This window comes from Pteronotus mesoamericanus, unplaced genomic scaffold, assembly GCF_021234165.1.
Source record: "Pteronotus mesoamericanus isolate MK-2021 breed Mesoamerican mustached bat unplaced genomic scaffold, CSHL_Meso_final scaffold_125, whole genome shotgun sequence".
Classification (NCBI taxonomy): domain Eukaryota; kingdom Metazoa; phylum Chordata; class Mammalia; order Chiroptera; family Mormoopidae; genus Pteronotus; species Pteronotus mesoamericanus.
The window spans coordinates 678,439-699,794 of NW_026555304.1; the positions used below are offsets into that span (position 1 = coordinate 678,439).

Genomic DNA, 21,356 nt, shown 5'->3' on the forward strand with positions numbered 1-21,356 from the left:
ACTTTCCAATTCCTTTCAACACAGTTACCTATCTCACAGCTTTGTAATCACTTATTGGGTATCTCAGTCAGCACACAGTATTCTTACTTCGAAAGAGAACCTTAAACTCCTGTCCTTGCTTGTCAAGGCAGCTTAGCTTAGCTGGCCCTTAATGATTTAATAATTAATTCATTCAGTAATTACTGAATACCCACTATGTGCTAAAAGGTGGGGAGAGGAATCCAGTGGAGAACATGACAGAAATTATCCCTTCCCTCAAAAAGCTGAAAGTTTAACAGGATGATACATACAAGCAAAACAGGCAATCACAATGCTCTATAATATAGCCATGACAATGAAGGTAGGATGAGCCAAGCAGGGCCCTGGATGCAGAATTGGGAAGGCAGCTAAACTTGCAGAAATTAGGAATCAGTGGCTATAAAGACTTAAGCCCTGGGTATGATATGTGCCAAAACCATCCACCACAAAAGACAATGACATTTAGATGGCATTTATTGTGCCACTTTAGTGTGCTAGGCATTTTTTGAAGCACTTTATATACAGTATTAATTATGTATTACTATAAATTTATTAATCACATATACTATTAATTGACTCAACCCTTTCAACAACCCCATAGATATGTACTACTGTCATCCTCATTTTACAGAGAAGAGGTCTGAGCTACAGACAGCTAAGCAAAGTCTCTGCCATCACATGGCTGTTCAGTGGCAGAGATAAGAGTTGAACCTGACAGTCTGGAGCTAGTCTGAGTTTTTACTGCTTCTGAAAAGTATTACCAATTGCTTTTCTTTTTCTATTTTTTATTTCTTGTAATGAGAACTTAACTCTCATGCATGCTATGTTTTCAGTAGCCATCACGACTAATAATTGATTAAATAAAATGAGGTCCTTTTCAACTTAGACATTAAGATATGGATGGCATAACTCTAAGAGCTGGTTATTACCAAATGTCTGGAGAATATATCTGAAGAAACACTAAGATTTTTTAATAGTTTATAATACCCTTTAAAAGCACATAATAATACAGGCAAAAATGTTTGGCATTACCTATTAATGTTCAATATATACACAACTTATGATTGAGAGATTCTACTCCTAGACATCAACCCAAAAGAACTACATGTATGTGCACATGCATGTGTGTATGCATTTGTCTGTGCACCTGAAGGTTGTTCACAGCAGCCCTATTTGTAGTGACCTTAACTTGGAAGCTACCCAGATGTCTGTGCCCACCAACAGCACACCAGGCATATAAACTATGTTATAAACCACAACTAAATATAACCAATGAGAATGAACATTCCACAGTTGTATACAACATGGGCAAATCTCATCAATAGGATGTTAATGAAAGAGGCCACACACACAAGCATCTGTCCTGTGTGACTCCATTTATGCGAAGTACCAGACAAACAAAACCAATCAGTGCTGCTGGAGTGGCTCCCATGAAGTGGGTGAGTTGAAGAAAGTATGAGGCTATGGGAGGTTCATAATGTTCTGCTTCTGACCAGGGTGCTAGACACTCAAGTGTGTTCAGTCTGTGGAAATTCATCAAGTGTACACTTATGGTATGTATACTTTTCTGCATATTTGCTCTTCTATAAAAAGTTAAATGGAATTTGGTATTTTAAAATATCTGATCTATAATTTTTAAAGAATTTAGTATGAAGAGAAATAATTACACTATTGCCATCACTAATATCTGAGTGCTAACCGTGTGGCAGGTCCTATATTAAAAGCTTTACATGAGTGAATCTCACTTAATTCTTACAAACATCCTACAGAGACAGGCACTTCTATTAACTTCATTTTCTAATGAGGAACTTAGGCTCAGATTCATTAAGCAATGTGTTACAGTGGAAAAACCAAACTCAGATGATCCTAACCCTAGGGAATATGTTCTTAAACATCTAGCTATACTAAACTCTAGGTAAAGGAGAATTCAGGTGATGTCAAGGCAAGAGAGAGACATTGGTCTTGAAACTTGCTCCAAGTGAATGTTCAGTCACCTTATTTTCCAGGTGGAACCTTCAACTAGCCAGAATAAGGTGTAACAAGCAACAGCCTTGACAATCTGTTCTCACAATCAAATCACTCTCTTTGGTTGCAGCATATTTGTTCAGGCCTGAGAAAATATAAATGTTAAAAGCACTCTAAAAGTAAACCCCACTTTCCTAACTCCTTTCTGTCCCTTAAGATTATTTTACTCCAGTGATATAAAGTATGTCTTTAAGAAAATATAACATGGCAGAGGAATATTAGTACAGAAACTTTAACACATCATTAATCTTCATCCTATGTTAGTGGGGTTCTGTCTGAGAATAGGCTGATGATCACATCACAATACAGAATAAACAAGCACTTCTATGAATGGAAACAGAACAAATGCATCATGTAATACAGTTTTAACAAAGGTAACACAGGGAAAAATAATTCCATAATTAATTATAGCATTTGTCAATTTACCAACATTAAATTTACCTCTTTGGAGGGGGAAGCGGGAGAGGTGAAAATTGTCATCCAATAGGACCATACAAACATAACAAAGAACAGATGAAAAGCCACAAGGTAAACAACGGCCTTTCCTGGTAAATAAAAACAACATTTCATTGAATCCTGGTGAAAACAGGAAAAAGCATTACGTTAAAACACAATATTTACGGTCAAGGGTTTAATCTAACAAAAAAATAAAAATTAAAACATACTAAAGACATCAAATATATTAGGTCCTTAATCTGCATGAGGTAAAGTCAGAGATATGAAGGAGCATTTTGTATTTATGAATTATCATTCTGGTATATAAGTATTATAAGATTAGTCTGAGATGAGACTTGATTTTATTGAGTTGCTGAAGATTTAAGTTGAAAACACCTCTTTCACTGATGGCATTTCAAAGCTCTTCCTAAAGTTAGATTTTAAATGACTTAAAACAGATTCCATTACTATGAACATTAAATCCAATAAAAAATGAACTGAAAATAAATAAAAGAAGTTCCTATCACAGCAAATAATCAATGCATTAGAAAAATTCAATCCCCGGATTGTTCAGGAAAGGTATTGCAAATTGTATTCTCCTTTTTAGGAGAGTAACCAAAAAAATTTTAGCCACTTTGAATTTCTGCCATAACTGTTTCCCAAGTGGATTAATATAAACACTCCACCATCTTTATCTCTAAATATTAACTCACTGAAATAACTTAAAGCTCTTTGTTGGGTTCTGTAGTTTTTCTATGTAGGAAATGGGACTGGTTTTCCACAAGAAGCAAACTGTCTATCAGGTGCTTAAATTCTAAATTTGGAACTTACCAGCACAAACCCACTGAAAAAACAAAGCATAAACAAGCTTTAAAGTTTGAAGTTCTACTAATTTTGAAGTTCAGGCCAAATACTATTTTTTCCACAAATGCCTTCTCCATTACCTCCAGAGTTCATTACACCCTCATACTCTACTCTCTAAATAATTTGCTCAGACTCCAATTAAACCACTTAATTTGATTCATTAAAGTTAGTTGCTTAAAATTGATGAGGTAATAAATGCAAAACACTTAGGACAGTGCCTGGCACATAATAAATCCTCAATAAATACTGACTACTATTACTATCCAGGCATCTTAATTTGTTTACAAAAGGTGGTTCTTTTTTGTGTTCTCTTTCAGCATTTCCCAAAGTGAAGGACTAATCAAAGTTTTCACTGATCTACAGTGAAATGAGAAACATAAAGGACGTGGTAAAGTTTTTATAAAGCTAACATGTATTCAGCTCAAAGTACTGTTCTTCCTTTGGCCTAAGGTTATTTTTCCTTATGTTTTTGGTTTTAAAAATGGTCTTTTTAAATAAAAAATTGACAACTTCTTGGACTCCAGCATTTTCTGTTGCAATTATCCTGGTCCAAGAAACAGGCAGGAAGCATGCAGGAAGCCAGGGCTCATGACTCCTCACATCCTACAGCTCATCAATAAAAGTACTTCAAATTCTAGCTCCTAAAATCTCTTTCAAGTAAACTTTTCATTATTTTCACTTCCAGCGCAACAGTTCATAAACTGTTGCTTATTTCACTTGGATTAATGCAAAAGCCACCTGGTCTCCCTAGTCCAATCTCTCTTGCTTCCAAACCCATCTCAGTGGACAGTGTAAAATGTGTTGTTTAAAGACCCACCCTTTGGCAGTGAAATTCCTGGAAAGTAACTCCACCTGTATAGGTAATGAATGCATTCTAAAACTCTGGGACTTTCTAGTAACCTTATCTGACTAGAGTTATTCAAATAACCACTTCAGCCACTGAAAGTCTAAGAGAAGGCTCATTCAACACATGGGACACAGTTCTGATTTAAAAGAAAAACAAGTATAACAAGATCGAATCTGTTTATTCTGTTACTGACAAATCAGATTCAAAGGCAACTTGAGATTTACACTGTAAATGCCTAATTATTTCCAGTAATAAGAATAAATATTAATTTCTAACTGTTCAACTATTCTAGAAATTCTTTATCTCAAATCAAATTTTATTCCTGAAATTTGATCTCAATACACCTTAAATTTTATCTCAGCAAATTCTGAGCAAATATTTTTCCCTCTAGTCATTGTTTTTGACTAGTCATGATAAAAACTTTCAATTCCCTTTCAAAACGAACTAGTAATACAATTTACAAATTTATAGTCTATTTAACTAAATGTCTGTGAGTAGTAAAGAACTATTTTTAACAAATGTATAAACATGAGAAAATCAAATCCCTTTCTCCACCCTAGATATTAAATATCTTTTAATTATTACCATAGAGTTCTGAAGAACCAACAAGGCAGAAATATGTACATCAAAGAAGTTTGGGTCCGAGATGCCTCACAAAATAACAACTATTTCAACTTATAAAAATAATGCAAAAGAGAATATACTGAATGTATAGAAATGAATCCAGTATTACATCTCATTTTAACAGCTTAAACTTAAAAAATATATATTGTCTTTCTGAAAAAACAAAACAAAACCAAACCCACACAGTCATCACTAAATAAAAAGAATGTTGGTTGCAGTTATGATACCATAAGTAGTCTACTTAAATTGAGAATAAAAGTGCCTTACCATTTTCTCCATTTCCAGAAAGAGTAACTATGATAGAAGAAAAATAGTGAATTAATATACTTTAAACATTTTGTACATAAATTTTATCAGAGGTTGACTATTCATCTTAATATCATTTCATAAAAATAAAGTTTAGTTATAAAATGTAAACATTAATGTGACTTCAGAGTTGCACTAAAAAAATCCTAAAAACACGAAAATGCTAACACTCAAATTCTTCTTTATCATTGACACGGCAATCACATTAAACATTTTTTTCAGACTTTTGTTCATTTTAGGTGTATCCATATGGCTATATTTGTGCTGTTTCTTTAGCTCTTTCCTTAGTGCTACCTTGAACAGGACTCTCCTCTGTGGCACTCATAGTTACTTAATTAGTTCATGACATACCTTAATAAGTGTTTGCTCAATTTTTTTGGCGTAATATTTGTACCTCTTTGCTTTTACAATGAAAATCTTAGTTCCTAATTAATTTACTTATTTGGTTAATCCTAAAATATACATAAAATAGTTTTTAAAACTGCATACTAGTTAAGATTTCTTTGTAGCTTTTTAATTTTATTTTGTTTTGGCTTTAAAGTATATCCCACTAAGGAGTACTATGTTCAAAAGTGACTTGAGTCTCAGGCCAGGTAGCTCAGTTGGTTACTGTGTCATCCTGATGCGCTAACGTTGCTGGTTCGATGCCCAGTCAGGGCACATACAGGAAACAACCAATGAGTGCATAAATGGATGGAACAAGAAATCCTTGTTTCTCTCTCTCTCTTTCTTCCTCTTGCTCTCTCTCTCAAATTAGTAAATAAAAAAGAAAAGGAAAAAACAAAAGAAAAAAGAAATACTTTAATAAATTAAGTTCATTGATGATCTCAAATTTTACAGCTTGCTTTTTTCCCCTTGCTGTTTTAATTTTATTGTTTCGATATGCATAAAATGTCAGTTTTAAAAGTCAAAGTTATATAAAAAGGTACTTGGAAAAGCCTGGCTTTCGTTCCCCATCCCAAATAATCACTTTTATTACTATTTGTTTTATCCTTCTTATATTTTCTTTTAGCAAAATAAGCAAGTACGTATATACATGGTGGGACAAAAGTAGGTTTACAGTTGTTTGTATGGAAAATAATACAATAATTAATCAATAATAATATAAGAATAAACTGTTTTGCATACTCAGAACTGTAAGTCTACTTTTACCCACCCTGTATTTCCAATTTCTCCATTTATAAACCATTCCATGTGGACCATGTTTTTTTATCACTACACATGAGTACATAGACACAACCATGGCTTGCCTGTACAGCACTGCACAGTACTCCATTGTGTCCGGGTTCCAGTAATACAATCAGGCCTCTATTGATAGACATCTGGGTAGTCTCCAGTCTTCTGCTGCTACAAACAATGTGGCAATAAATAACCTTATGCATGTGTTATTTACGGAAGTTTATTTTCAGTGTAGATCCCAATAGTGGGATTCCTGGACAAAAAGTAAGCCTGTCTACTTATCACCCAAATCCTCATTACAGGGTTGCACCATTTTACACTCCTACCAGCAATGCATGAGACTGCCTATTTCTCTACAGTATACCCAACAAAAATGTTTTCAAATTTTGGTACTGCAGGGTAATTTTACTTTGCATTTGTCTTATAAGTGAGTGTAAGCATCTTTTTATAAGCCATTTTCATTTTTATTTTTACTCTGAACTATCTATTTATGTCACCTATCCTTCCCCCACCCCCCGCCAATTGGGCTTTCCTTAGTCCCTGGTTATAAGATCATCTACTCACATTTTCTTCTAGTACTTGAATGTTTTTATTTTTTACATTCAGATTTGGTCTACTTTGAAATGGCAGGGCCCAGGGGCAGAAAAAGTACCAGACAAGCCTAAAAAAATCATGTTGCTAAAAAGTAAGGAAGAAATAAATGATGAGGACATGTCAAAAGGACAAAGAAACCAAACTGAAACAGATCCTATCCATCAAGTCTGGGGCAGTCTGAGCAACAAAATAAATGATAAGATTATAACCCATAAAAGAAGAATCTATGAGAGCATGCAGATATAAATGAGTAAATGGCCCTGACTGGCGTAGCTCAGTCTGTTGAGTATAGTTCTGCAAAGCGAAAGGTCACGGGTTGGATTCCCAGTCAGGACACATGCCTGGGTTGCAGGTTCAGTCCCAGCTAGGGGCATGTAAAAGAGGCAACTGATCAGTGTTTTACTCGCACATACATCTTTCTCCCTTTCTCCTTCCCTTCCCCTCTCTCTGAAGATAAATAAAATCTTTAAATGAATAACTAAAAACAGGAAGGCGGGAAACCTCTTCCTTATGTAGAATTCTTTTAGGAGAAATCATAGAATTAGAAAAATCACCATTTGGCAACCAACACATTAACTGTTTCAAGCAAGAGTCCTCAGAGATGCTAAAAAAGAGTAAGTGCAAGAAATCAGGAACAGATTTCCCCACAAAGATACTGAGTTTCTCTGGAATCAGGTGTTGAAACAGAATGTGGGGTACAAAATATTTACTTGGGATCAACATATGTGAAAGCAAAGGGAGGAAACAGAGGAGATGTCTAATTGCAGTGCAGGCCTATCAAAGTCTCTGCTGGAGCACTGAAGTAGTCACTCAGGTAAAGATGCATGCTGCTTCCAGGAAGATTTGGCCTTGGGTGAGGTAAATCATGCTAGGTAAATGATTCTCAAAGAAAGAATGAATGAATGAATGACAAGGCACATAGCAAATAACACTTAGGGAATCTGGGTAAAGGATATATGAAAATTCTTTGTACATTTTTCACAAATCTAAAATTATCTTAAATATAAAGTTTAAAACACAAGAAAAGAAGAAAAGTAATATTTTTTATCTATTTATAGTTTCTCTTGGAATACAGTGTGAGGTATAGACCAATTTTATCTCTTATCTAGTCATCCCATATTTTTTCCTCTGGGATTTGAGATGCTTTTATCAAATTCTAAATTTCTATAATTTCTGGACATTTCACTCTGTTCCATTGGGCAATATATCTGTCCACTCATCATGCCATACAATTGTGTTTACAGCTGCCTTTATTTTTTAGAGGAGTTTTAAGTTCATGACAAAACCGAACAGAAAATGGGGAGAGTTCTCATATATCCTCCCTGCCCGCAGTTTTAATTCTAGACGTTTTGTAATTTAAAACCTGGGGGGGGGGGGGGGGGGGGGGGGCGTTGGACCCTTTATCACTTATTTTTCAGGGGTTTCTTGGTTGTTCTAACTTGTTTATTTTTCCAAATGACCTTTAGGATCAACTTGTCTAGTAACAGAAAAAGAAAAACTTTATTGGAACTGGAATTCACTTACACATTAAGATGGAGATAAACAAAATCTTTGTTATGTCACTCTACCCATAAACATAAAATAGCAAATGACTTTCCATTTGTTCAAGTCTACTTTTGTTTTTCAGGAATGTGTTCTCTTATAGTTTTGGCATATTTCTTTGAAAAAAAAATTTTTTTATTTATTTATTTTTAGGAAGGGGAAGGGAGGGAGAAAGAAAGAAAGGGAGAGAAACATCAATGTATCGTTGCATCTCGTGAGCCCCCTACTGGGGATCTGGCCTGCCAACCCAGGCATGTGCCTTATACTGGGAATCAAACCAGTGACGCTTTGGTTCATAGGCCGGTGCTTAACCCACTGAGCCACACCAGCTAGAGCAATATTTCTTAAATATTTTATCTTTTTGATGTTATTGGAAATGGAGACTTCTCTTATACCATATTTTCAATTATTCACTATTTTCATTAGTTTGTATATATAGAAAGCATTGGTTTTTGTTTGCTAATTTTATATCCTGCTATTTCAGTTAATCTTTTGTAGAGATGTTCTGTTACTGATTCTCTTGGCTTTTCAACATACACTTTCACATCACCTATACACAGAAATAGCTTTCCCTCTTTCTTTCCAATGTTTTGGGCTTCTATTTTTTCTTAATTGAACGTGGTAATTAATTTTGCCAATACAGTGTTACACAGTAATACCCGCAGTTAAAAGCATCTTACTTTATTGCTTGTTTTCGTGGAAATTAATCAAGTATTTTATGTGTACGCAATTTTGTTTGAAAAATATCCACTTATTCCTATTTTATTAACTTTTTTAAAAAATCAGGAAATGACACTGGATTTTTCAAATGCCTTTTTGGCATTTTCAGACATAAAGATTTTTCTTCCTAAATGTAGTCATATGATAAATTTAATAACAAAAGTAGAAGTTATTACCCCTCATATTTACTGATAACACCTCTTCTTTCACAGACACAGTCCCTTCCGTCCTCTCTCTTATGCCCCACCTCTCCCCCCCATCACCACTATTGGTCAACAATTGTCTGAGTCTAAAGAATTTAAAGAAAGGTTTCAAAAAAAAATTTTATGTCAAAAAAAATTAGAAGACTGCTGTGTTCAACAAAGTTACATAGTTACAGCAGGGCTTCTTAAAACTTGTAATATGCAAATGAGCACTGTGATATTAAGGATATATGAAGTCTAAATGCATTTGATCATATGCATTTACAGATATTTGAATTCCCAGTGTCAAATATAGTGCCTGGAACACCATAAGCATTCAACATTTAATGAATGACTAAGTTAACAGAGTTTTTTTAAGGTCAGGGCAGTATTTGCATTCAAAATTGTTGGTTACCTACTATGTGACTACATGCCAATTCCCCCTCTTTTACTAGCATGGGATTGTATACTGGCAGTATAAATCAATCCACTCATTCAACAAATATCCACTGAGTATATATTACGCAGGACTTGTTTTAGGTTCTGGATATAAAGCAGTAAACACCTTCTTCAGGAGATAAGTCCAAATAACTATGAAGAAAAATAGAGCAGGGTGAGGAGAAAGTGAAAGAGGAAGTACTTACTAAATAGGGTAGTAGTAAAGCCTCTCTGCTAGGTGAATATCCTGACAGAAATCTGGATGAGTGAGAGCGCTAGCCACGTGGAAATGGAGGAAGGAGAAGCAGGAAGCACAAAGGTCCTCTGGTGGGACCACGCAAGGCCTGACAGATGAAAAGCAAAAGGAGCAAAGGAAGAGATGAGTCAACAGTAGTGGCAGCAGAGCTCTTACAAGTCTTACAGGCTGTACAGAGGACTCTTGATTTACTTGATTTCATTTTGAACCAAGTGGAAACCCAGTGGAAGGTACTGAGCAGAGGAACAATAATCCTGACGGTTAAAAAAAATAAAAAAAGATTTGAGAGAGAGAAACGTCTATTTGTTGTTTCACTTTTTTATGCATTCACTGGTTACTTCTTTTATTTGCCCTGAACAGGGATTGAACCCTCAACCTTGGCATATCAGGATGATGCTCTCATCAACTGAGCTACCCAGTCAGGACTCCTGATGGGCTTTAAAAGATCCACTCTGGCTTTCTGGAGGGTGGAGTGGGAAAGAATATACTATTAGGAGACTACTGCACAATGTGTACATGAGATTGGTTGCCCTCACTGTTCCTCTTTCAATACTTACAAAAACATATACCAGTTATCCATAAAAAAGTAGGAATCAGCCCTGGCTGGTGTGGCTCAGTGGATTGAGGGCCAGCCTCCAAGTCAGAGGGTACCTGGTTCCATTCCCAGTCTAGAGCACATGCCTGGGTTGCGGGCCAGGTCCCCAGTAGGGGGCATGTGAGAGGCAACCCCACATTGATGTTTCTCCCTCTCTTTCTCCCTCCCTTCCCCTCTCTAAAAATAAATAAAATCTTTAAAAAAAAAAGAAAAAATAGGAATCAGAGAGTATTAGGAAGAAAAAAAATCAGTATAATCTCACAGCAGTGACATACACTATTAACATTTTTGTGCACTGGTATTTCCTTCAGGTGCTGATGATATTCTTTCACAGTTAATAAGTTCATGTTTGTCTTTACGAGTTTTTAAATTAGTATGCTAATAAAAGTTACTCCTCCTGTGATTCCAACTAGGTAAGCCAAAGTTCACATAGTACAACCAAGTTCACAAAATACAATGAAGCGTTGGGAGGAGGTGAAACAACATAAAGAACAGATATCTTAAAAACAGAATTTAAAAAATGTTTATCATGAAGACTAATGAATCTCTATCTTAGAGAAATCTATTATCTATAAAACCATAATCACCATTACTTGAGACCTATTTCAGTTATGTAAGTGTAGGTGCACACCTGTTCAAGAGGACATGCTGTGCATTTCAGCAAAAACAAAGTCTGTGTAGCTTATATGCTAACAGGAATGGTGTCAGGAATTAATCTTCTTAAAGTCCCATGTATTGGTGATGTGGAGGGTTCCCTGCCTTAGAAAACATACTCTCACACTACCAGCAGCTCACAGCAAAACAGGCACATGTTTTTGCAATATGATCTTCGAACACAGCTAATTAAAAAAAGAAATACATATACATATATTTTTAAAAGCTGTAAGAACATGCTCCTTCACTCACTAAAGAGTGTGTGTGGGGTAGGGGAGAGAACAACACAACTTTAACCTTCTGCCAAAAAAGGGGAACCAAGAGAAAGTGGCTAGTAGCTATTTAAATCTCCTCCCCACTCCCAAAAACTTTTGAAAGCCTACTCTGCTAAGAATTTTACATTATTTTGTAAGACAGGTATTATCTAATTTTACAGAATGGGAACAAGTTCAGAGAGGTTAAATAATTTGTTAAACTCATTCAACAAATACTGGAGTATACAAAGAGGGCAGCATGGCAGCCATAGAACAAATTAGAGGAAGAGTGGAAAAGAAATTACAGCAGAGAAGTAATGAGGGGGAAGACACCATGGTAAGGATTTAAGGTGTGCCACTGAAAAAGGTTTTCAGAAGAGGAGTGACAAACATGGTATTAATTTTAAAGGAATCATTCTAGATGCTTCATGGAGAACAGACAGGGTACAGGGTAAGGATGGGGATGGAGTAAGGAGGGAGAGACAAGATAGAAGGTGATAATGCTGTGTAACAAACCACCCAAAACTCTGTGACTTTAAACAACCACCATTTATTATTTCCTACAGTTGTGTGGGTCAGCAGTTCTGACTATAATCAGCTGAACTGTTTTTTCTGCTAGATGTAGTCCACTGGCAGCTTGACTGCAGCAGAAAAGTCTAAGATGGCCTCACTCATCTCAGCTCACCTTGGCCAGATCTCTCTCTCTAGCCCAGGGATGTCTAACCTGCAGTCCACGGGCTGCATGCAGCCCAGGATGGCTGTGAACGTGGCCCAACACAAAATCATTATGAGATTTTTTTTGTGTGTGATTCTCTGTTGTAATGTATTTACTGCATCGCCCAAGACAACGCTCTTCTTCTTCCAGTGTGACCCAGAGACACCAAAAGGTTGCACACCCCTGTTTCTAGCCTGGACTCCCTTACATGGTGACCAGAATATTTCAAAAGAGCTAAAATGAAGATGCATGCTGCCTTGAGGCCTAGGCTCCAGACCTCACATATCACTTCCACCACATTCTACTGATCAAAGCAAGTACAAGGTGGATTCACTCAGTGGATAAACAGACACCACCTCTTAGGAGGAGGAAGTGTAAAGTACTGTGGTCATGTTTTTCAATCTAGTACACAAGAAGTTTATGGTGGCTTGAATGAATATTAGCTGCAGCAGTATGGTGAGCAGCCAAATTTGGGTACTTTTAATGACAGCATTTGCCGATTAATAGGATGTGGAATGATTTTTCAACCAACAAATTGGAAGGATGAAATTCATTTACTGAGCTATAGTAGAAGGAGCAGGTTCAGGAAAGAGGGGGGAAAAATCTCAAGTCTTATTTTGGACATGATAAATCTGAGATACCAACAAAATATCCAAGCAGAAATGTCAAGAAAGCAGATATTAGACTATGGAATTAGCATGCTATGCTTCTTTGCCACAAAGTACAAGTGGCCAAAAGGAAAGTTTTACTTGCATAACTAAGCACAATGTTATCCTTCCATATAGTCAGACCTGGTTTGTAAGTCATCCAATACCTTTGCCTTCCATATTTCTTGTCTTACCAGAAAGCAGTGAAGGCCCAAAGAAGAATTTCATATGGAATTTACACAGAAGAAAATATAAAGGTATTTTTCTTCATTTGGGTTTGGGTTTATTAGATATATATTTACAGAGCTCTCTCATACCACTTTACTTTCTGGTATCAACAGAAAATGGTACTGGGACAGATTAACTCACTAGCAGACCTAAGAAAAAAATTTGTTCTCTGAAAAAAAAAAAAAAAAAAAAAGAGGGCTTTCAAAAAGTAAGTTATATAGCCCTAGCTGATATGACTCAGTGGACTGAGTGCCAACCTGTGAACTGAAAGGTCACCGGTTCAATTCCCAGTCAGGGCACATGCCTGGATTGTGGCCCAGGTCCCCAGAGAGGGGGTTGGGGGGTGCGACAGTGGCAACCGATCAATGTATCTCTCACACATTGATGTTTTTCTCCCCTTTTCTCCCTCCCTTCCCCTCTCTCTAAAGATAAATAAGTTAGGGAAAAAAAAAAAGAACCAAAGTTTAAAAAAAACAAGTTATATAGAAAATTACTGCATTCCAACTGTGAAAACAGAAAGTAACAAAAATAGTAAAAAGGTTTTAAAACATGTTCTGATTAATGTTTTAATTTTTCCTATAATTATGCCAACTAATGGGGCTGATCATTAGGAAATCCAGATTTTTTTTTAAGTATAAGCATAATTTCAAAAAAATCATGGTGTCATAATCCAAACAGAGACTGCAGAACCAATAAACAACTATCATATAATCTTTCAACTCTAAAGACAGTAAAAATAGGACTATCCAAAAGGTATCTAGCCATGTAATAAAAAAAGAGATATTTATTGAAGGAGACACAAGACACAAGGAACACTGCACAAGGACAATGCTACCTCAGTCCCTTCAAAGTAGGCACCTTCTGACCTCACATAGTTCTCCTAATTGCCATCAGCAACCCAATAGTACTTTCCTGAATCTCATCGATGGTCTGAAATCTCTTCCCTTTCATAGGTGATTGTGGTTTTGGGAAAAGCTGTAAGTCGCAGGGTGCCAAATCTGGGCTGCAGGGGGGCTGAGTTACCTGGGTGATTTGATATTCTGCCAAAAACCTGTCCATAAGATAAGAGGCACGAGTGGCAGTGTTGTCATGAAGCTGCCAATCAGTTATGGCCCATAGCTGTGGCCTTCTGAATCATCCAGTTTCCATGAAGCAATGTTCAAGCTTAATGCAAAATTGAATGTGGATTTGTTGTTCTTCCTGCTCAGTCATTTTGACTGCGACAGCCACACAGTACACATACTTACTCAGCAGTGTCCACCATCTCCACTAGTTAGTACAGTGTAGTCATTGTTCATGCATGCACATTCCAGTCCACTCTCTTTGGCTGCCAGGTTACACTGATGTCACACAAACCGTTCTGGTTGTATTAACAATGGCTGCACTTTTCTGGACAGACATTGTATATGTTTGGTAATTATAATTTAATTAGCATTTTATTGTGGATGTTTGTTCTGACATTTTAGAGCATGATTCAAGTAAGATTATATGGGCATGACTGTATTCGGTTCAACATGTATTATCTGAAAGTTACCTAGTAACTGGACACTCAGTGGATACAAGGATGAGTAAAATCCAATCATACTATATACTTGGAAGCAGGATTGTTCAAATACTTAAATGATATAATAAGATACACATTTTTTATATTCTAATTCAAGGCACAGGTGACTTGTGGAGGCTTACTAGAAATATATTGTTAAATAAAACTGTAAATATACTATAAAAACAGAAAATACAAATTAGAATGTGAAGTACAGAATAAGTGGAGAAATACTGATACATGCTACATCACAGATGAACCTCAAAAACAGTTAAAGACAGCAGACACAAAAGAACACTTATCGTATAACCCCATTTACACAAGATGTCCAGAAAAGGCAGAGACAGAATGCAGATTAGTGGTTGCCCTGGGGTTGGGGATCTAAATGGGAACTAACCATACATGGGCATGAGAGATCTGAATGAGGTGACAGACATGTTCTAAAACTCGATGGTCACGATAACCAGAAAACTTGGTAAGTTTACTAAACATGCTGTACATCTCAAATGAGTGAATTTTATGGCATGTAAATTATATCTAGATAAAGATGGTTTTTAAAAAAAAGGCAAAATAAAAACTTTTTCAGACATTCTAAAGCTGTAATACTACATCTCCAACTGACTTGCACTACAATAAATGTTAAATGAAGCCCACAGGCTGTGGCCAGGTACGTCAGTTGGTTAGTGTCATCCCAATGTGCTACAGTTGCAGGTTCAATCCCCAGTCAGGGCACATACAAGAAACAACCAACAAATGCATAAGTACATGGAACAACAAATCATTTCTCCCTCTCTCTCTCTCTCAAATCAATTAATTATTGGCTTGACCAAAAAGTATGTTTGGTTTTCCCACAAGATGGTTCCGGTAGCACTTCGTTGTCTTTAACTTCATTTGAAACAATTTTGTTAGATTGTATTGTCACAGCTGTCCTATCAGTGTGCATTTTTTAAAAATTACCAAAATTGGTGCATTTTTGTGTAGCCATTTTAATACTGAAGATGGAAGAATATAAGCAACGTTTTTGGCATATTATGCTTTATTATTTCAAGAAAGGTAAAAACACAGCTGAAACCAAAAAAATATTTGTGCAGTGTAAGGAAAAGATCCTGTGACTTATCAAAAGTGTCAAAAGTGGTTTGCAAAGTTTCATACTGGAGATTTCTCACTGGACGATGCTCCACCGTTGCGTAGACCAGCTGAAGTTGATAGTAATCAAACTGAGACATTATTGAGAACAACCAACATCATACTACACAGGAGAGAGCCAACATACTCAAAATATCCAAATCAAGCATTCAAAATCATTTGCACCAGCTTGGTTATGTTAATCACTTCAATGTTTCGGTTCCACATAAGTTAATTGGAAAAAAACCCACCTTGACCCTATTTCTAGCATGTAATTCTCTATTTAAATGTAACAATGAAACAAGTTGTTACCCTGGCTGGTGTGGCTCAGTGGATTGAGCACCCGCCTGCCAATCAAAGGCTCACCGGTTTGATTCCCAGTCAGGGCACATGCCTGGGTTGCGGGCCAGGTCCCCAGTAAGGGGCATGCGAGAGGCAACCACACATTGATGTTTCTTCCCTCTCCTTCTCCCTCTCCTCCCCTCTGTCTAAAAATAAATAAATAAAATCTTTAAAAAAAAAAATGACAGGCAATGAGTGGATACTTCACAATAATGTGAATAGAGATGGTGGGGCAAGCGAAATGAACCACCACCAACCACACTAAAGGCCAGTCTTCATCCAAAGAAGGTGATGTTGTATACGTGGAAGGGAGTCCCCCATTGTGAGCTCCTTCTGGAGAGCAGAACAACTAATTACAAGTACTGCTCCCAATTAGACCAATTGAAAGTAGCACTGGATGAAAAGCATCAGGGATTAGTTGACAGAAAATTCATAATCTTTTATCACTATTAACTCAAGACCGCATGTAAAAACTGAAAGTTTGGCCAGGAAGTTCTGATTCATTCCCCATATTCATAGGACATTGCATCTCAGGGTTTCCATTTCTTTTGGTCTTTATAAAATTATCTTAATGGAAAAAAATCAATTCCCTGGAAGACCACAAAAGGTGCCTGTAACAGTTCTTTGCCCAAAAAGAGAAAAAGTTTTGGGAACATGGAATTATGAAGTTGTCTGAAAGATGGCAGAAGGTAGTGGAACAAAACAATGAATATATTGTTCAACAGAGTTACTAGTGAAAATGAAAAATGTGTCTATTTGTACTTTGAAACCAAACAAACTTTCTGGCCAACCCAATTTAAAAACAAACAAACCAAGAAGCAGCAGCTTCAGACAGAAAAAAATAACACCAGCTGGGAATACTGATCTTAAAAAAGAATAAAGGGGCTCTGGTTAGACAGCCCAGTTGGGGGTTCGATATCCAGTCAGAGTATATACAAGAATCAACAAATGAATGCATAAAATGGAACAAAAAAAACTCAAATAAACCACCTGACCCTACATCTAAAGGAACTAGAGGAACAACAACAAAGCCCAGAATAGCAGAAGAAAGGAAATAATCAAGATCAGAGCAGAATTAATTGACAGATTAAAAAAAAAACACAAAAGATCAAAGGATCCAAGAGCTGGTTCTTAAAAAAGATAAACAGAATTGACAAACTGTTAACCAGATTCATCAAGAGAAAAAGAGAGGGGACTAAAATAAATAAAATCAGAAATGATAGAGAAGTAACAACTGATAACCACAGAAATACAAAGGATTGTAAGAAATTACTATGAACATGCCAAGAAATTGGTCAACTTGGGCCAAATGGATAAATTTTTAGGAACATAAAATCTTCCAAAACTTAATCAGGAAGAAGCAGAAAACCTGAATAGACCATAACAACTAGCGAAATTTAAGCAGTAATTATAAAACTCCTAGCACACAAAAACCCTGGGCCAGATGGCTTCACAGGAGAATTTTACCAAACATCCAAAAAAGAACTAACCCCTGTCCTTCTCAAACTAATCCAACAAATTCAAGAAGAGGGAAAACTACCAAGCTCTTTTTATGAGGCCAGTATTATCCTAATCCCAAAACCAAGTGAAGATACAACAAAGAAAGAAAATCACAAGCCAATGTCTCTGATGAACAAAGATAATAAAATCCTCAATAAAATACTGGCAAACTGGATCCAGCAATATATTATAAAGATCATACACCATGATCAAGTAGGATTTATTCCAGGGATGCAAGGATGGTACAATATTTGCAAATTACATCACATAAAAAAAATGAAAGACAAAAATCACATGATCACATCAATAGATGCGGAAAAAGCATTTGACAAAATCCAGTACCCATTTAAGATAAAAACACTTAGCAAAGTGGGAATAGAGGGAGCATACCTCAATATAAGAAAGGCCATATACGAAAAACCTACTGCTGACATCATACTCAATGGGCAAAAACTAAAAGCATTCCCCTTAAGATTATAAACAAGACAAGGGAGTTCACTTTCACCACTTCTATTCAACATAGTATTGAAAGTCCTAGCCACAGTGATCAGACAAGAAGAAATAAAAGGCATCCAAATTGGGAAGGAGGAAATAAAACTATCATTATTTGCAGACAACATGATAATGTACATAGAAAAACGTACAGACTCCACCAAAAAACTACTCGACCTAACAAGTAAATTTGGCAAATTAGCAGGATACAAAGTCAATATTCGAAAATCAATGGTACAATTAGAAAGCAAAACTAAGAAAAAAATTTATTCCTAGGTACTTTATTTTTCTTGCTAAGCAGGTAAAAGACCTGTACTCAGAAAACTATAGAACACTGAAGAAGGAAATTGAGGAAGATACAAATAAATGGAAGCATATTCCAGTTTCATAGTTTGGAAGACTTAACATCATTAAAATGTCCGTACTACCCAAAGCAATTTATAGATTTAACACAATCCCTATTAAAATACCAATGGCATATTTCATAGACCTAGGACAAATATTTCAAAAGTTTATATGGAACCAACAAACAAACAAACAAAAAACCCTGAAAAGCCTCAGCAATTTTGAGAAAGAAGAACAAAGCAGGAGGGATCACAATACCTGATAGCAAACTACAGTACAAAGCCACTGTAATCAAAATAGTCTGGTACTGGCATAAGAACAGACACATAGATCAATGGAACAGAATAGAGTCCAGAAATAAACCTATGTCTCTATGGTCAATTAATATTTGACAAAGGGGACACAAGCATATAATGGAGCAAAAATAGCCTCTTCAATAAATAGTGTTGGCAGAAATGGACTGGCACATGCAAAATGTGAAAATAGACTACCAACTTACCCCATACACCAGAATAAACTCAAAATGGATAAAAGGCTTAAATATAAGTTGTGATATCATAAAAGTCCTAATGGAAAACATAGGCAGTAAAATTTCAGATATCCCACGTAGCAAAATTTTTGCCAATATATCTCTTAGGGCAAAGAAAATAAAGGAAGATGGGATTACATCAAATTAAAAAGCTTCTGTACAGTTAAAGAAACCATCATCAAAATGAAAAGGGAACTGACTCTCTGGGAGAATAAAATCTCCAAAATAGATAAAGAACTCATATGACTTGACACCAGGAAGACAAACAATCCAATTAAAAAATGGGCAAAGGACCTGAATGGACACTTCTCCAAGGAGGACACAGACATGGCTCTCAGATATACGAAAAAATACTCAACATCCCTAGCCATTAGGGAGATGCAAATTAAAACCATAATGAGTTATCACCTCACACCAGTCAGAATGGCCATCATTAATAAATCAACAAACATGTGCTGGCGAGGATGCAGAGGAAAGGGAACCCTAGTGCACTGTTGATAGAAATGCAGACTGGTGCAGCCACTGTGGAAAAAAGTATGGGATTTCCTCAAATAAACCAGAAATGGAACTGCCTATTGACCTAGTGATTCCACTGCTGGGAATACATCCTAAGAATCCTGAAACACCAATTCAAAACAACTTATGCACCCCTATGTTCATAGAAGCACTATTTACAATAGCCATGTGCTGGAAACAACCTAAGTACCCACCAGTAGATGAATGGATTAAAAGACTATAGTACAATTATGCAATGGAATACTATGCAGCAGAAAGAAAGAAAAAGGAACTCCTACCCTTTGTGACAGCATGGATAGAACTGGAGACTTATTGTGAAATAAGCCAGTCGGCCAGTCGGTAAAAGACAAATATCATATGATGTCACTTATAAGAGCACTCTAATGAACAAAATAAACTAACAAGCAAAACAGAAGCAGAGACAGGGAAACACAGGACAGACTGACAGCTGCCGGGGTAGGGGGAGGGGAATGGTGGAAAGAAGGGGAAGGAATCAGTCAAAGAACATGTATGATGACCCATGGACATGGATAACGGTGTAGGGATTGACTGCTGGTGCAGGGGGTGGGCTGAATAGAAGAGGGCAAAGGGGGGAAAATGGGACAACTGCAACAGAATAAACAAGAATAAAAAATAAATAAATATAGTAAAACAACAGTTCGACGTTCCCCTCTCAAATCATAAAAAAATAAAAAGAATGAAGAGTACTAAAAATGGCAACTACATGGGTAAATATGACATTTTTTTATATTACTTAAATCTTTTAAAAAGATAATAAACTGTTTAAACATAAAAATAGCAATACATTGTGAGTTTTACAATATATAAAATACATGACAACAAAAGCTTAAAGGCTAGGAGGGAAGAAATTAAGGAATGCTTTTATAAGGTACTACATGTGAAGTGGTATATCACTTGAAGGTAAGTTATGATAAGTTAAAGATATACACTGTAAGTCCTAAAACAGCCCTCACCAGTGTAGCTCAGTTGGTTCAGTGTTGTCCCGCAATGCAAAAGGACCCACGACGCAAAAGGTTGCTGTTCAATTCCCCATCAGAGCACATGCCTAGGTTGCAGGTTTGGTCACTGGTTGGCGTCCAATGTTTCTCTTTCACATCAATGGTTCTCTCTCTCTCTTTCTCCCCCCCTTTCCCCTCTCAAAAAATAAATATTTAAGCACTAAAGCAATTATTAAAATAACAGAGTTGTATCTAGTAAGCCAACAAAGAAGAGAAATAGCCGTAAAAATAATTCAAAAAAATGTTTTTTACGTTATTGATTTTATAGAAAGAGAAAAGGAGGGAGGGAAGGAAAGAGGAAGGGGGAGGAAAGAGAGAAACATTGATTCACTGTTCCACCCATCTATGCACTCACTGTTGATTCCTACATGTGCCCCAACCAGAGATGGAACCTGCAACCCTGGCACATTGGGATGACGCTCTAACCAACTGAGCTACCCAGTCAGGCTAATTCAAAAATTTCAAATCATTTAAAAGTTGATTTATTCAAAAGATGGCTGAAGGAGGAGGAAAAGGAAACAAAGAATACATAGAACAGATTTAAAAATAGCAAATGATAATGCTTAAGCTTAACTATGTCAATAATCACATTAGCCCTGGCTGGTGTGGCTCAGTGGATTTAGCGCCAACCTGCAAACCAAAAGGTTGCTTGTTTGGTTCCCAGTCAGAGCACATGCCTGGGATGCAGGCCACGTCCCCAGTAAGGGGTGTGTGAGAGGCAATCACACATTGATGTTTCGCTCTCTCTTTCTTCCTCCCTTCCCTTCTGTGTAAAAATAAATAAATAAACTCTTTAAAAAAAATTTTTTTAAAGAATAAATA

General features: G+C 36.3%; 1 protein-coding gene across 3 annotated transcripts in view; it reads right to left on the minus strand.

The window, feature by feature from the left end:
* The window catches only part of ZDHHC20 (zinc finger DHHC-type palmitoyltransferase 20), an 80,415-nt gene that overhangs the window by 52,798 nt on the left and 6,261 nt on the right, over nucleotides 1-21,356 (minus strand). For all 3 annotated transcript variants that reach the window (XM_054587987.1, XM_054587986.1, XM_054587985.1), the window contains exons 2-3: nucleotides 5,081-5,107; nucleotides 2,485-2,588 (exon numbers count right to left, since the gene is read on the minus strand). In XM_054587987.1, the coding sequence (XP_054443962.1) occupies nucleotides 2,485-2,588; nucleotides 5,081-5,107 (131 nt within the window). The remainder of the gene's footprint in view (nucleotides 1-2,484; nucleotides 2,589-5,080; nucleotides 5,108-21,356) is intronic.